Source organism: Amblyomma mixtum, chromosome 6, assembly GCF_055824585.1.
Source record: "Amblyomma mixtum isolate Tamu chromosome 6, ASM5582458v1, whole genome shotgun sequence".
Taxonomy (NCBI): domain Eukaryota; kingdom Metazoa; phylum Arthropoda; class Arachnida; order Ixodida; family Ixodidae; genus Amblyomma; species Amblyomma mixtum.
Window position 1 is genome coordinate 94,473,120 of NC_143017.1, and position 14,817 is coordinate 94,487,936.

The window sequence follows — 14,817 nt, forward strand, 5'->3', positions numbered from 1 at the left end:
GTTAACCCTGGACATGAGTGACAACACAGTATTCGGATAGCGCGTATTCATTGCCATTTAGTACGGCATGTTGATGGTCGCAGCAAGTGTGCCCGCTTTAGCAAGTTTTCGCTAATCCCTTTTGCTATCGGTTTTATGGGAGCTAATAGCCTACACTTTACCGACTTTCTTGTTTCACTGCATCTCCAGATGAAAAAATAAACCAGATGAACAACCAGTGAATAGGAAAATACACTTTATTACAACGACACCACTTTAAATAAAAGGATTTAAATTAGCATTTATAAAACAATGTCATGGGCTATGGAAGAAAGTCGTCTTCAGTCTTTAAATAACTTATACGGCACTGCTTACACATAAAAAGCATCGCACTACTGTACACAGAGCTAGTCACAGCAGGTATGGTACAACACACACTAAAACGTATACATAAAATGTACATGTCTAAAGCACGTCACACGGGCAGCGCAGGAGTCCGTCTATACAATAACAGTCCGCTGAAGACTTGTTGGAAGAAATATTTACACACTGCTAGCTTCGCCATCCGAAGCACATGGCTTATCCAAGTGCAGTTTGTAAGACACTTTCTTTGCCATGAACCTGCAACAAAACAAAGGAGCAATGAACGCCGTTAGATATGAATGTCAAACATTTCCGTTCATATTGGTTGCATGAGGTACCTCAGACCGAAAGAGATCATGAACTAAGATATAGCTCGGTAATGATGTGAGCGGCTGAACCTGTCCAGGCATCTCTGCTCAACGTAAGACCGATATACCCTTCCTTTCGTACTTAATCGTTACATCTGACATTGCAGCAACCAGCCCCATGGACGATTGAATATTTCCACTGCATTATTTTGCCTGCAAAGCTAACTTCACTGTTAGACAGGTACGCACACAAAGAAGCCCGTCTTTACTTTTTCCAGTACAAGATTCCTGTTTTTTTTTTTTTTTTTTACGAATTTACGACGGTCGCACATCTCTGAATAGTACATCACCGCCAATATCAGCAGCACTAATTCGGCACACACAAAAAAATATGCGAAACATTTTAAACGGCAGTGCTTTGTAGCCGCCTTCAGAAATGAGCTTCGTGTTATGAGGGATTCACTAAAATCTGTTTCATATGGTCATAAAAGATAAAAATACCTGAAGAAAATTAGTTCATACAGTGATATCAGTCGAAATCACAAGGAAGAAATGGGCTTGGGCAGGGCATGTAATGCGAAGGCAAGACAACCGCTGGTCCTTAAGGGTCCATATGTAACAGCAGCACGAACACAACACAGGAAGAAGAAGAAGGTAAAGAGCGCTGAACTTTTATTTGAGCAAAACTGAACCCGCACTTTTATACACATACCAGGTAAAATCCTACCAGGGGGAGTAGTCAAGGCGCGCGATCGAATTGGGACCAACACGATGTCCAGGGCATCAAAATGTCCTTAAGGGTAACAGAGAAGATTCCGAGAGAAGGCAAGCGTGGTAGGGGGCGGCAGAAAGTTAGGTGGGCGGATGAGATTAAGAAATTTGCGGGGATACTGTGGCCGCAACTTTTGAAAGACAGGGTTAATTGGAGAGATATGGTAGAGGCCTTTGCCCTGCAGTGGGTGTAGTCAGGTTGATGATGATAGTGCTTATCTACGATTCGGTAACACCAATCCCAATGTACTCGAACAGTCGAGGTATGTATCTAAACGATCTCGACAAAAAGGAGCCAGGTGTTGCCCTAAAATCCAGGAAAGATGTCAGCAAAAAAAAAAAAAAAACTGCAGGAAAGAAACCTCGGAATTTGGGAGCAGCTGCGCGCAGCATTTACAACAACTGCACTTAAATTCATTCGTGATGAAGGCGGCTTATTACCACGTCTTAAAATTTGTATCTACAGGATTCCAGTGATACTTATAGTGCTGCCAATTTTTCGATACACGAATGAAGAAAGTCATTCTTTGCATTTATCACTCGCAATATTCATGAAAACGAACTGACAAGACATTTCGAGACTGATGAAGTAAATGAATGGGCATCCACAACACTAGAATGGTCAAGTGATGCGAGTGCTGAAGAGGATTTCTCTTTCAGTGCATAGAGGTTGGAGGCCTCCGGACGATTTTGTGGAAGCTCATCTCGGACAGCAAACTGCAGGCGCGCCCGTGTGGTGTACGTAAAGTGTATGCAGGAGTCGTGACTCACTTGGAGTGCTGGTTGTCGAAGACGAGGACGTAGACGCCCACGTTTTTCACGAGAAGGTGGCCTTCGACCGGCTGCACGTCAGCCTGGACTCTCACCGCGGTCAGGATGACGTCCATCGCTTCCAGCTCGGCGTCGCTATTGAGGGGCTTATAGCGCATCTCGAACGATATGCTCTGCAAGCGACATTGATGAAAGGGGAATAGTTAGCACTACTCAAATGACGCCTCAGAGCGCGAAAAAAAATTCCAAAACAAAAATAAAGATTGGTAAGACGACGGCAAATGGGGGAGGCGTTTACAAGTTTACGAATGTCAACGAAAGGAAAGATGAACAGATTTGTAAGAACAATTTATTAATAGTTTGCTTTTCAAAGGGGCATTGCGGGCTATTAGTCAAGCTGTAGCGGAGAGCTCGGTACCATTTTCCTCTAACCGCTGTAATTTAAGTTCACTTATACGCGCCAGTACACGAAACCTCAATACCCGAATGCAATTTCTTCTTAAACGACCCCATTTCACTAAAAGCAGAGACTGGTCGAATAAAGGTCAAGTCTGCGGGGAAACGCCGCCTACACACTGTTAGCCCACAAAAAGCGAGTAAATAGTTATTAAAGCTTTTCCTAATTGAACTAGAATAAAAAGGGACAAGATGAAATCTTAAGAGAAATTATCAGAGCCTGTGGCTTGTTTAATAGATAAATATTGCTTTATGGTTTATGCGGTTTAACGTCCCAAAGCGACTCAGGCTATGGGGGACGCCGTAGTGAAGGGATCCGCAAATTTCGACCATCTGGGGTTCTTTAACGTGCACTGACATCGCACAATACACGGGCCTCTAGAATTTCGCCTCCATCGAAATTCGACAGCCGTGGCCGGCATCGAACCAGCATCTTTCGGGTCAGTAGTCGAGCGCCATAACCACTGAGCCACCGCGGCGGCCGGTTGCCGTTAGGGTTGGGGAACGCACCTTCGGCTCGCATCTGAACTCCCAGAAGAGCGCCGTCTCGGGCACCGCGAGGAGTACAGGGATGCTGTAGCGTCCGCCGGCGTTCACCCACACCTCCCCACGGAGTCCTGCCGGGCCGCACTGGGCGATCTCGTCCATGGTGCGCGGCCCGCTCATGTGGAAGAGTGCCGGGTCGTGGGTAGTCTTGGGGGAGCTGTTGTAGGGGCTGCAGGCGAGCAGCGAGCGCGCGATCTCCTCGTCGCTGATGATGTCGAAATCCTGCTTGGCGCAGCTGTCGCTCTCTGTGAGGCTGCTGGCGCCGCTCTGCAGGAACTGGGGCCTTCGCAAGCGAGGGAAGGACCTGCACACGCGGTGGAGAGAAGCCAGGGGCGATCAGGGCCCCAGCTCAGAAGGGACGCGTCTGCGGAAAGCTGCCGAAGCGTACGAAAGACCTATGCATCGAGTGGAATTGCACTCCGCCAGAAAGGTGGCACGGAGAGAACAGGGCACCGAATCGAGAGTTTCTGCGGCAGAGATTACCGGAATTTCCAGCTTTCAAGAGACGTGGGTTTCGCAGATCGGTAGAACAGTGAGGTGTACAAAAATAAACATTAGGGACGAGAAGTAGTGGCGCGAAATTTTATACTTGCAGAAATACTAGAACTTTAAGAAAGTCATTTGTGGTTGTCATGCTTGCGTTAGTGTACCCGGTTGACGCCCATTTATGGGTTCATGGCGTACGCTCTGTGGAAGCCAAGTAGAGTTTTAAGGTTCACATTTGTCTGAAGAGGGGACACTTTACGCTTCCATATAGATATGCTACCGCGGCTGAGGACAAGAGCAGAGACCCGAACGAATTTTGCTGCGGTCACACTGCAGAAAAAACAATTTTGGTGCTCATCTTATTTCCTTTAGTTAACAGTCACCCTTCTTCCTTTCACAGCGGGACCGCAGAAAAGAAGCGTGCCAATGACAGGTCCACGAAAGGAATGCATGTTTCAATTCGTACCAGTTTCGTGTCATCTTGAGGGCCTCTGTCCTGGGCGCCGTTCCTTGGATCGGCGCAGAGGAGGAGACCGCTTCGACGGGAGAGCTGTTTGAGGAGTCTGGAAGTGAGCAAGCAGGTTGAAGTAAGAAAGAGGCAGCAGTAAGCAATGAAGAAAGATGGGCAGTTGGGAAAGTTGGTAATGGTTCATATTGGAAAGTACGCAAGGCGTACAGAAAGAGGACACAGGCAAGCACTTTCTGTACGTCTTGCGCCACTTGCGCTGTACCTTCCAATATAAGCAGTAAGAAAGCTCTGCTTGGCGAAGCTAGAGAACGCAGCTCTTCGAACGACTTGCATCCAGACAGATTTCGCACCAAATACCGAACCAATAGCCTACCACCTTTCTGTGACGAGAGTTTTGAAAGTAACTGTCAAACACCGATCACGAACGATATCAGTTGCACAGAGATTCTTAGTGCGACTAAATGTAATGCGTGTCACTAGCCCCTTTTGATTAATACTGTATCTGCGATCAAGGCATGCAACACAAAATTAACTACCTTGGAGAAAGACTGGGTGGGTACATCTAACGGAAAGCATAGATAAACTTATGATCCGGAGATAGAACACAGGAAGCTATGTTCGAGAAATTACAGGTTGCGAAAGAAAAGCTCGGCGTTCTCCGACATAATTTCAGGGCAAGGAAGCCATGTTCACGAGAAACACATGCACGCGGCCCGCAGATGCCGTGTGTGTGACTCTTAATGAGAAAAAACGCGGAAAAGATCGTCTTAGAAAAGCTTCCATGGCGGCGTGATGAAGTAAGGCTTGGCCAGCTAATATAAGCATTCGAAGAAGGAAAGGAAGCATTAAGAGGAGATTTGGATGAAGAGGGCTAGAGTAAGTACCGATGGTGTCAATCGTCTCCGCAGTCTCTTCCCTCCTCCGCATCGCCAGCTCGCCGATGTCATCTTCTTCGCTGTCTGCAGATGCGTTGGAGCAGACGGAAGGATTCCTGGCAGCCCGTTCCAGCTGCTGATGCTGGAATGCGCAGGCGTTACACACCCTGGTGGGTCGACTGCGCAAAGGAACCACAGGTGTATAAGAACAGGCTCACAGAAGTTGTATATGAAGAAGGTGGTTTAAGGACTACGGGGAGAGGGGTCTACTGGCGGGACAATGAAGCAAGCCGTCCAATGCAAATGGCTGCATACGAAAATTACACGTAAGCTACTGTACCAGAAATGTGCCAATGTGTTCAAGCTAATCTTTCTTATATGTATCCCATAGATATATGGTGAGCTGCATTGACATATCGCGTTAGAAATAAAAGCTGCAAACCTCAACGGATATCAGGCCGAGGAAAGATGAATGGCTGCGCTGCCTGAAACATCACTGTGTGCTATTATCGGCCTGCTATCCGCAGGTGTTTAGTCCTAAGAACTTTGTCCATGTCTGGCAACATGAACATGGCTCGTACCTGTTTCGTTTCGCGCCGCGCAATCAGTTGATAATTGACCAACTAGCCCGAGCCCCACTGCTTATCGAGAAAAGCTGTCCGATATGTTTACCGCTGTGATAAACGAAGCGCGAAGAGTACACGTTGTGGTGTAGCATCCTTTAGAATGCAGTACACTTTTTTTTAGGAATTGTCAGCATCAAATGCGGCGAAATCCGTTAGCTAGGGCCTTCGATTAAGGTTTCTTTATGGTTTTAACGATGTTACCTGCTTGCGGTGGTCATGAGCCAGTTGCTGCAGCATTCATGGCAATAGATTCGCCCGCACAGCCGGCAGTGGTGCTGCAATACAAGATGAATAATTTAGTGCAGGCAGCACAGAAAACGTACGCGCACGCATATCAGCAAGAGTACACAAAAGACGCGGTTCATGAAAATGAAACTTCAAATCAACGCGTTGTGTTTGCCACAAGCGTTCGAAAATCAAGCCCCAGATGCGAATCAGCGGCTGATGAGCGAACGATTAACCAGTGCCGAGAAGAAAGTCCAAATCGCGTACCTTTCTCAGGGTGAACGTGAAGGGAGCGGAACACTGAAGGCAGGAGTCTGTTTCGCTGTTGTCCATCCACTTGTCAGTAGCCTGAAGCTTTTGCAGAAACTGCAAATTGTCGTTCTGCTTCCAAAGAATGTCCTTCTCCCTAGAGATACAAACAGAGCCACACGCATAATGAACAAGTGCAGCCTTTCACATTAATCTGCACCGCAATTGCAATTTAATACACGGTCATTCACAAAAGTTCAATGGATGAGGGTTAACAAAAAGAGGTTGCTCAGGCAGGCTAAAAAGCAAAGCCTGGCATCTTAAGGAGACATTATTCAGCAGATGGAACGAATACTAACTGCCTGGGTAGCGATACAACGATTTTTTTTTCCCCTTGTGTGAGTACGCGTCCTGCAAACTTTCGTCCATGAGTGTACATTTGCTCAAAAGCCGTATCCCTTTCAAAAGAGGCAGCACGGAGAAACGGAACTCGGTATTTCGAAGAAAAATTCAGCACTAAAATGAACAGAGCAGAGAAATTACGTGAGTCGTTCGTGCTGTGGCTCCCACTCATTTCGGAACACGTTATCTCTATTATTTTAGGTTAATGCATTATCCATCACATTAGGCGGTCCTTGCAGACCAGAGGTTCCCAGTTTTGTTTTCATATTAGTTTTAACCGCGTGCATTGGACGGGGCAGTGCCAAAACCTGTTTTAACTTAACATGGTTACGTAGACGCGGCGATTATGGTTCCAGAAACACTTACTTGACCAGCTTGATAATTTTCTTCTTGAGCTCTACCGTGTCCACCCTGAGCTGGCTCAGTTGCTCCTCGTATGATGCAACTTGAGCGGAGCTCTGCTCGAGTTGCTGCTTCAGCTGCTCTCCGCACTCCTTGTCAGCATCAGCTTGCACACGAAGCTAAAATGCGGAAATGACGAGAGCAGCCGTGAATGACTCGCTTCTTTTGCATTTCGCCGCTGATATTAGCAGTGTGTATATTATATGGGTTTGCCAAAAAGCGATCAGCGAAAGCTATTAGCCATTACACCTAGCAACCTTAGACAAAGTTGGTGCCCTTGCTTGCCGGGCGCAACCCAAAAAATCCATTCATTCGTGGTGATAATGCTCTTAAACACGAGTTAGTACTTACTCTTTTTAGTTCGTCGCTAAGAATGGAGCACTCCTCTTCTCGAGAGGCCAAACCGAGCTGAAGCTTTCGAACCTGAAAAAAAAAAAAGTAATGGACGTCAGCAAACAACGCCACTAACGACCAAAAACAGTTCTCTTCCGTATACTCTACCGAGTATATCATTCAGCGTGCAAGAATGAGCTTTCAAGCCTGTACTAGAAGTTGGGGAGTGCAGATTAAATGAATTTCCAAGACTACAATAAAAAGGTTATTGTTATGCATGGTTTAATCGGTTAAGCCGAAAATGCAATGTAGCTCTAGTAGCAGAGTTAGTGTTTCGTCTAGGCACTGCGTGCTTCCCGAAGAACACAATATTGTCGTGCACCTCACCTCTTGAGCGAACTTTGTCTGCTCGACCACTTGGTCCTCTTTGAGGTTCTCGATACACTGTTCCAGTTCCACAATCATGCGTTCTTGGTCTTCAAGCCGCTCACGCATTTCCTGGATATCAGCTTGCTGTGCCGCGTAATTCTAAGGGTAGGGATAGTTAGTGGCAGGTATTAGTGAAGCAGGCCACACCAGTCATACAGCGCTTGTTCATACATTTGCAACACATGCCGGACAGATTCTCGGTTATGGGTGTCGTTGAGAATGAGCTTTACCGCAGTATACGATGCTAATGGTCAGTCGTCACTCAAGCTGCTTTGCAAATGCTAGGCATTGCGCTATACGCGTATAGTGCCTTACCGAGTGCAAGCAACAACGAGTAAAGACACTATGGATCTCAGATTGGAGAGAAATTATCCGAGACAGAAGTAACGCTTCGAGCAGTCACAGGACTTGTGACTTTACTGGTCTTTGAAAACTTGTACTGATGTTATCCGACGAGCAAGTAGCGTCATCACACACTGGGTTGAGCAATACAGAGCTGCAAGTCCAAAATATTCCATCACAAGTTCAATTCCATACGCCGCCATGCACGTTATTTACTTTCGCGGCCCAAGTTGCATCAGGAGCCAGCTGGTCTCCTAAAGTGATCAAGAAGCGGAGTGCAGTCGTGCTGAGAAGAGAGAAGCAGATGTGCTTGGACACTTACTCTGTACAAGTGGCTGTTCGCGGCAGCCTGGTCCTGCAGCCTTTCGGTGAGCGTGCCGAGCTCTTTTTCGAGCATTTGCTGCTTCTCGATGCTCTGGAGGCGGCTGGCGTCCATCCGCGTGATCTGGATGTCTTTCTGCTCCAGCTGCTGCTCGAGCTCCTTGTTTCTCAGGAGCAGCTCTCCCCGCTCACGCGAGATCTCTTGCATCTGGACGCTCTTGAGACTGCGCTCCGTGCGCAGCATCCCGGATGCCCTTTGCCTGTGAGGGAGATTTGAGAAATTAGCATTGACTCTCCTGAAGAGAGTGATCATGCTGTCGCGACCAACATGCACCCAGTGTGACCAGCATGCACCAACTCGTGACCAACATGCACCCAGCAGGAGCTCGTTTGTATGCTGCTTGACTTCGAAGGGAATAAGGTACATTCTTGTCACTGATTCTATGCGACATAATTCAGAAACAAGTCATGGTGTCAACCAAAGGGCACCAAAAGGATTGCATGTGGTGACCCTGCTGGTGACAGAATGGGTTGAATGTCTGCTTTCTTACCCTGGCACTACACGTCCACTGATTGCCCCATTCATCGACACCAGTAAAATTTGTGGCTGCTATTGCAATTAACAGTCGCTGTCGATGGCATAGGTGTTAGTTTTTTTACACCCAGACCCGAAGTTAATGCATACACATTACTTACGGTACGAACATTACGGTACGGTACGAACACATTACTTACGGGCACGTGTAAATAGTTTTGACGCTTGTTCTTTGGTTCGAGCAGAAGTTAAAAAAACCAATGCTAATTCATCGAAGTGCAAGAAATCCGGCTGCACAAACGCTCCAGAAATCCTAGAGTTGCTACAACCAAAAGCTTGCAGACTGAGCGCAGAAACAAGTGCCCCGTAATCGAATGACAACTCAGCTGTCTAGCAGCAAAACTCCTCGGTGTAAACAGTGGGCCAGTATGATACATGTCAACTGAATGAAGTCAAACACGCCACGCTCGGCGTTTTGTGAACACGAGCTGGAGATTGTGGCTGGCAGAAGGCATTAGTAAGTTCCTGCGTTTTTAAATTTGCGTTCACCACGTACTGTTCGCACACTTCATGGGTCCAACGCGTGCTATGAAAGCGGCTCACCTCATTTCTTTCTCTCGCTGCGCCTTTTCTTCCACAAGGTTGGACACCTGCTGCCGCAGCCTCTCGTTCGCCGTCTGCAGCTGCTCGATGGTTGCCCGCAGGTTCGAGATGACTTCCTCGCTCTGGGACCGCTCGAGCTTCACCCTGCCCACTATGGTGTCCAGAGTCTTTTTCCTGATCTCGGGCAGAGCCCCATCCATGGCCTCCTCACTGTCCTCTCCGCAGAAGGACACATCGTCACTCGCGGCATCACAATCCTCCTCGTCCATCACACCTTCGCGCGAACCGGAGTCATCCGGTTCCACTGGAATGCTCGACGCGTTGTCCGAAGGAACAGACTGGACGACCGTCTCACTGCTGCTGGTGCTACCGGCTTCCAGCAGGCTGTGCAGCCGGCGTTGCAGGTTGTTGCTGCGCTCGCTGCTACGCACCAGGCTGTTGTACAGGATCTGGCACTGTTGCTCCAGGTACTCGAGCCTTTGAGAGCGCGCGCGGTACTTGCCCTCAAAGTCGGCCACCTGCTCTGGAATGAACTGTGCCCCTTCCTCGGGGATGTCCTCCACGGAGTCGGAGTGGTCGTCGTCCTCGGCCGACTCCGGGTCGTCCCTCTCCGAGCAGTCCTCGCTGCTCGAGGGCGTCTGCTCGCGCGTGCTCTGGCCGTTGTCAGAGACGCCGCTGTCCTGACTGTCCTGCTTCTTGCGGCTCTGGAACTCCTCGCGCAGACTCTTCCACTCGATCTCAGACTCAGCGTTGGAGCGCATCACCTTGACGCAGTTCTCCCTCGTGCTCTCGAGCTGCTGCCGCAGGTTGTGGAGCAGGTGTTTCTTCTCCTGCAGCTCGTATCTCATGACGGCCTTGGCGGTCTGCAGCTTGTGGTGAGTCTGTTCCATGCCCGCCAACAGAGTCTTGGTGCGGTCCAGTTCTTGCACGAAGCCGCACAGTTTGCGCTCTTGTTCGTGCACCTTACTGGAGAGCAGGCGATTCAGTTCCCGGCAGTCGGCGAGCTCTTTCTCGAGATGAGATTCGGACTGCATGAGAGATTGCATCTTTGAGTGGTTCCTGCACATGGTCTCGAAGAGGGAGGTAACGAAGTCGCATCCCTCTATACGCGGTGGCACCAACTCCTCCGAAGGCCCCGTAACCTCCTTGGTCACAGAAATGTTCCTTTCGGCTGAGCCGCCGTCTTCCTTAGCATGTTGCATGCATATCACCTCTTGCATGACATGCAGCTGGAGATTAATACTGTGGCTTGTGGAAATGATGTCGCGAACCTTCGCGTTAGCCTTGTCAATTAGGGACTCGTGGTGCAGCATGGCGGAGCCCAGGTAGCGCAGGCAGTGTTCGAACAACTCGCAGTTCGAGCTCTCGGTCCTCGATGTCTGCTTTGCTGGAATGCCCGACTCCTCAATTTCTTCAGATGACAGCATCTTCAGCAGAGCTTCATCACTCATACTGTTGTCTGAAGAAATCTTGGAGGATTCTTCTAGGGAAGCGTCTGGCTGGTGCATGGCTGGTGTCTTGGAAAATAACCTCCTCCGTGCCAGGCGGACTAGGGAAGCAAGTTTCTCAATTTCACGGTCCTTGACGGCGCTAGCGTTGATGCTCTCACAACACTTGGACCGCAGCTTCACGAGTTGATCTTCTAGACCCTTGCACTGCATCTTCTTTTGCTCTAGAAGTTCGTGGCTGCTTTTGACTTCCTTGTCCATGATGAGGACCTGCTGCCGAAGGATGGTGGCTTCGTCCTTGACGGCGTCGACCAGATTTTTCAGCCCTTCATTCACAAAACTGAGCTTCTCTATTCTCGTCCGAAGTTCCGTCTCGGATTGCTTCAGAGTGTTGATGGTTTCTTCCGAGTCTTCGAGCTTCTCCAGGACTTCGTTCAGTTTGCGGGCAAGAAAGTTATTCTTTGTGGTCAGATCGTCTTTCTCAACACTCAGCCGCTGGACTATTTCCTTCAGATCATCACATGATTTACAGCTACTCTGAACACATGCGGTTTCACCGGGCTGCGATGCTCTCAGGGATTCCAGTTCTCCTTGCATTTGGGATTCTTTTTCCAGCCAGGCTTGTTCCTTGGCTCGCCACTCCTCGGCCATTTTCTCCAGTTTCTCGGAGCACGCGATCGCTGTGGCTTCTGCTTCGGCCACTCGCTCGGGTAAGCAGAACTCTGTTTGCGAAGATGCAGTTTTCACCGCCAGGAAGGACGCCGCAGGACAAACTTCCGGTGGTGATATTTTGAACACAACTGGAGATAGAGATCTGCTCTTGAACTGTAAAAAATGAAAACGGAGTGTCATGCGTGAGCGCATTCTCTTCGGTGCATTGCGATGAGCAGCGAATCTTAGGCATTACTGCGTCTTTTCAGAGCTTGTATTTGTGACCGCATAAGGTTTTGCGCACATCAGCATACACTATTCAAACCGCACTTCGTGCTCTTTGGCCGCACCTGCCGTTGCACCATAAAAATTTAGAGACACCATCTTCGGATCTAACTGTTCTAAATAACACCATGGATTTTGCTTAAACCGATGCTTTGTCTCTGCTTATACTGAAATGTTCGGTTCAGTTTTTTTATGCTTCTTACACGGCTCATGTGAGCGCAGGACTTGACAAAGGACGCGTGCTATTTAGAACCAAGGATGGCCAGTTTTAAGAGTTAGGAAAGACCAATTACATCTTGAAATGGAACCGCACGACTGTGGTAGTATTCTGCTGAGCTAGAAACGCTATGCGACCTCATCTTTATGAGCGTACAACATAGCCTGTGCGACTTTCACCGCTACCACCAGAGCCATATTTTGATTAGACTTGCCTAAACACACTTCTTTCTATGTTACAAATTCTTTATGCCACAGATGTAAAAAAATACACAGAACCACTAACCGTTCTCACAACCGGCTGAAGATCAGACCTACAAGAAGCCTCCCTCATGGTGTCGTCTGCAGACGGCGATGGTCGCGGCGAACCATCCTGGGCAGCAAGGGACGAGTCCATTGTGGGCCCTTCTTCGACAGGCGACGTTGCGCACGCGGTGTCCGGCTATCGGAACGAAGGATGGGAAAAGAACAAGCGAAGACGACATGAGCTAGGACACGGGGGTAGTGTTCGGAATACAAGCTGATTAACAGATCAAAGCGAAAGTTACCTGCGAGTGCGCGCTGTTGATGCTCGACAGGCTCGAGATGCTCGAACACCGGCTCAGCGTGGGCCAGCTCTCGTGGAAGACTTTCCTGTTGAGGAAAAAAAAAAGAAATATGTTCAGGGAATAGTACTGTGTCGCGATATTTAACTGACAAGTGGGCAAGAATAAGATGCTAGCCAGTCTAGTCTTCTGTGGGCTAGCACTACATTTTTTAAACTGGTACCCAGGAGTGCAGTAGTTAGATATGAAACAGAGCCTCCCAAAAATCAAAGTTATCGCCCTGTAAATTACTGGCATATCACTGCCACGACTACGGGAGATCGAGCGGCCGTGTAACTGCGCTATGAACTATTTTAGAAACTAGCTTTACCTCAGCCTTTTTATTTTAAATCTAGCAGTCACGAGATAAGATCGGTACAGACTTATTCTGGAAATGAAGACTGGGCATACTAAATGGTCTGGTGCACACTCAGCTGGCAGTTGATCTTTAATGCGAGTGATCTTTTAACCATTGACTGCTGAGCTATGCCTTCGCTGTTGCGCGATATAGGGCCAGAAAAAACGAACAAACCTCGCAAAGACTGGCCAGGAAGCGTCCAAGTCGTTTCCACTAGGGGCGAGATCGAAGGGAACGGCGTTCAGATCGTAAAGAGATGACAGCAGCGTCTGCAGCTTTTCCGGCTGTCGGACCAAAGACCACGCATGGTAGTGGTCACTGCGAATAAAGGACACGCATGCGTTATTGAAGTAGCTTGACGAGAAGGGCTAATCGTCTTTGCGAAGAGAGCTTAGCGGTGGCTAGCTTAGGGATGTCACATTGAAGACATTACAGTATCAAAGCGGTGAGCATAAAAGGGAACAGGAACGAAGACGGGGCTGTGAACTAAAAATAAACTGCGTACATATCTTTGCTTTTGTGATCCACTTAGCCTGCAATACAGACATCCGCAAGACAGACATCCGCAAGACAGACATCCGCAAGACAGACATCCGCAAGACAGACATCCGCAAGACAGACATCCGCAAGACAGACATCCGCAAGACAGACATCCGCAAGACAGACATCCGCAAGACAGACATCCGCAAGACAGACATCCGCAAGACAGACATCCGCAAGACAGACATCCGCAAGACAGACATCCGCAAGACAGACATCCGCTAGACAGACATCCGCTAGACAGACATCCGCTAGACAGACATCCGCTAGACAGACATCCGCTAGACAGACATCCGCTAGACAGACATCCGCTAGACAGACATCCGCTAGACAGACATCCGCTAGACAGACATCCGCTAGACAGACATCCGCTAGACAGACATCCGCAAGACAGACATCCGCAAGACAGACATCCGCAAGACAGACATCCGCAAGACAGACATCCGCTAGACAGACATCCGCTAGACAGACATCCGCTAGACAGACATCCGCTAGACAGACATCCGCTAGACAGACATCCGCAAGACAGACATCCGCAAGACAGACATCCCCACCTCGCCCTTTTTTTTGGGGGGGGGGGGTAGAAAATTCGGTTCATACATGGCATCAATCGGGCTGCAAGGATGCCCATGAAAAATTTGAAATGTCCGAAGACCTTTGGAAGTATTTGGGTGAAAACGAAAGCAGTGTGTGCTCAGGGAGCGGAGTAAACTCACCTCGTCGCCTTCTCGTCGAACGTGCAGATCTGCAGCGTGTCGGCGAGGCACTGGTGCACGAGGCAGTAGCGGATCACCGCCCGCCCTCTTCCCACGTGGGTCTTGAGCTGCGAGGCAATCAGCACGCCGCTGTCACACTCGCGATAACAGGCTTCAAGATAAGGCAAGACTTCAAGAGCTAGTCGCTTCAATGACGCGCGAAGTTCAAATCGCGGCAGAAACGAACTTCAAAGAAGAGAGGGAATAAGCAGACGTGCGTGTCTATGACGCAGTGCAGTATGGTGTGGTTTGAGATTGTGACGAATTAGGCTTAACCTACTCCTATTAAAGTACAATGAAGACTGATGGATAGCTGGGCGAGTCGGGAATAGTTCATTGTGAACGTGTCTTCTACTTTGTCTTTAGTCTGTTTCGCGCTGTACCACCCACAGTGAACTATCAAAGTTCACTAACGCAGTGTATTTCTACAAGGATGGAAAAAATAAGCTTAGCTTGACGCCAGATTCCTCCATCCTGAAGAGTACTTGT

The 14,817-nt window shown here is 48.7% G+C and overlaps 1 protein-coding gene across 3 annotated transcripts in view; it reads right to left on the reverse strand.

Annotated features, from left to right (window-relative positions):
• Positions 1 to 218: 218 nt before the first annotated feature.
• Positions 219 to 14,817, reverse strand: part of LOC149339739 (uncharacterized) — a 31,858-nt gene continuing 17,259 nt past the window's right edge. For 2 of the 3 annotated variants that reach the window (XM_089548415.1, XM_089548414.1), the window contains 16 exons: positions 14,290 to 14,396; positions 13,208 to 13,351; positions 12,640 to 12,724; positions 12,378 to 12,533; positions 9,492 to 11,764; positions 8,355 to 8,613; positions 7,649 to 7,789; positions 7,280 to 7,351; positions 6,893 to 7,047; positions 6,143 to 6,281; positions 5,852 to 5,925; positions 5,034 to 5,203; positions 4,147 to 4,243; positions 3,159 to 3,498; positions 2,193 to 2,365; positions 219 to 600 (listed from right to left, as the gene is read on the reverse strand). In XM_089548415.1, the coding sequence (XP_089404541.1) occupies positions 522 to 600; positions 2,193 to 2,365; positions 3,159 to 3,498; positions 4,147 to 4,243; positions 5,034 to 5,203; positions 5,852 to 5,925; positions 6,143 to 6,281; positions 6,893 to 7,047; positions 7,280 to 7,351; positions 7,649 to 7,789; positions 8,355 to 8,613; positions 9,492 to 11,764; positions 12,378 to 12,533; positions 12,640 to 12,724; positions 13,208 to 13,351; positions 14,290 to 14,396 (4,464 nt within the window). In that variant the 3' untranslated portion in view covers positions 219 to 521. The remainder of the gene's footprint in view (positions 601 to 2,192; positions 2,366 to 3,158; positions 3,499 to 4,146; positions 4,244 to 5,033; positions 5,204 to 5,851; positions 5,926 to 6,142; positions 6,282 to 6,892; positions 7,048 to 7,279; positions 7,352 to 7,648; positions 7,790 to 8,354; positions 8,614 to 9,491; positions 11,765 to 12,377; positions 12,534 to 12,639; positions 12,725 to 13,207; positions 13,352 to 14,289; positions 14,397 to 14,817) is intronic. The other variant, XM_089548416.1, reaches the window with a different exon arrangement.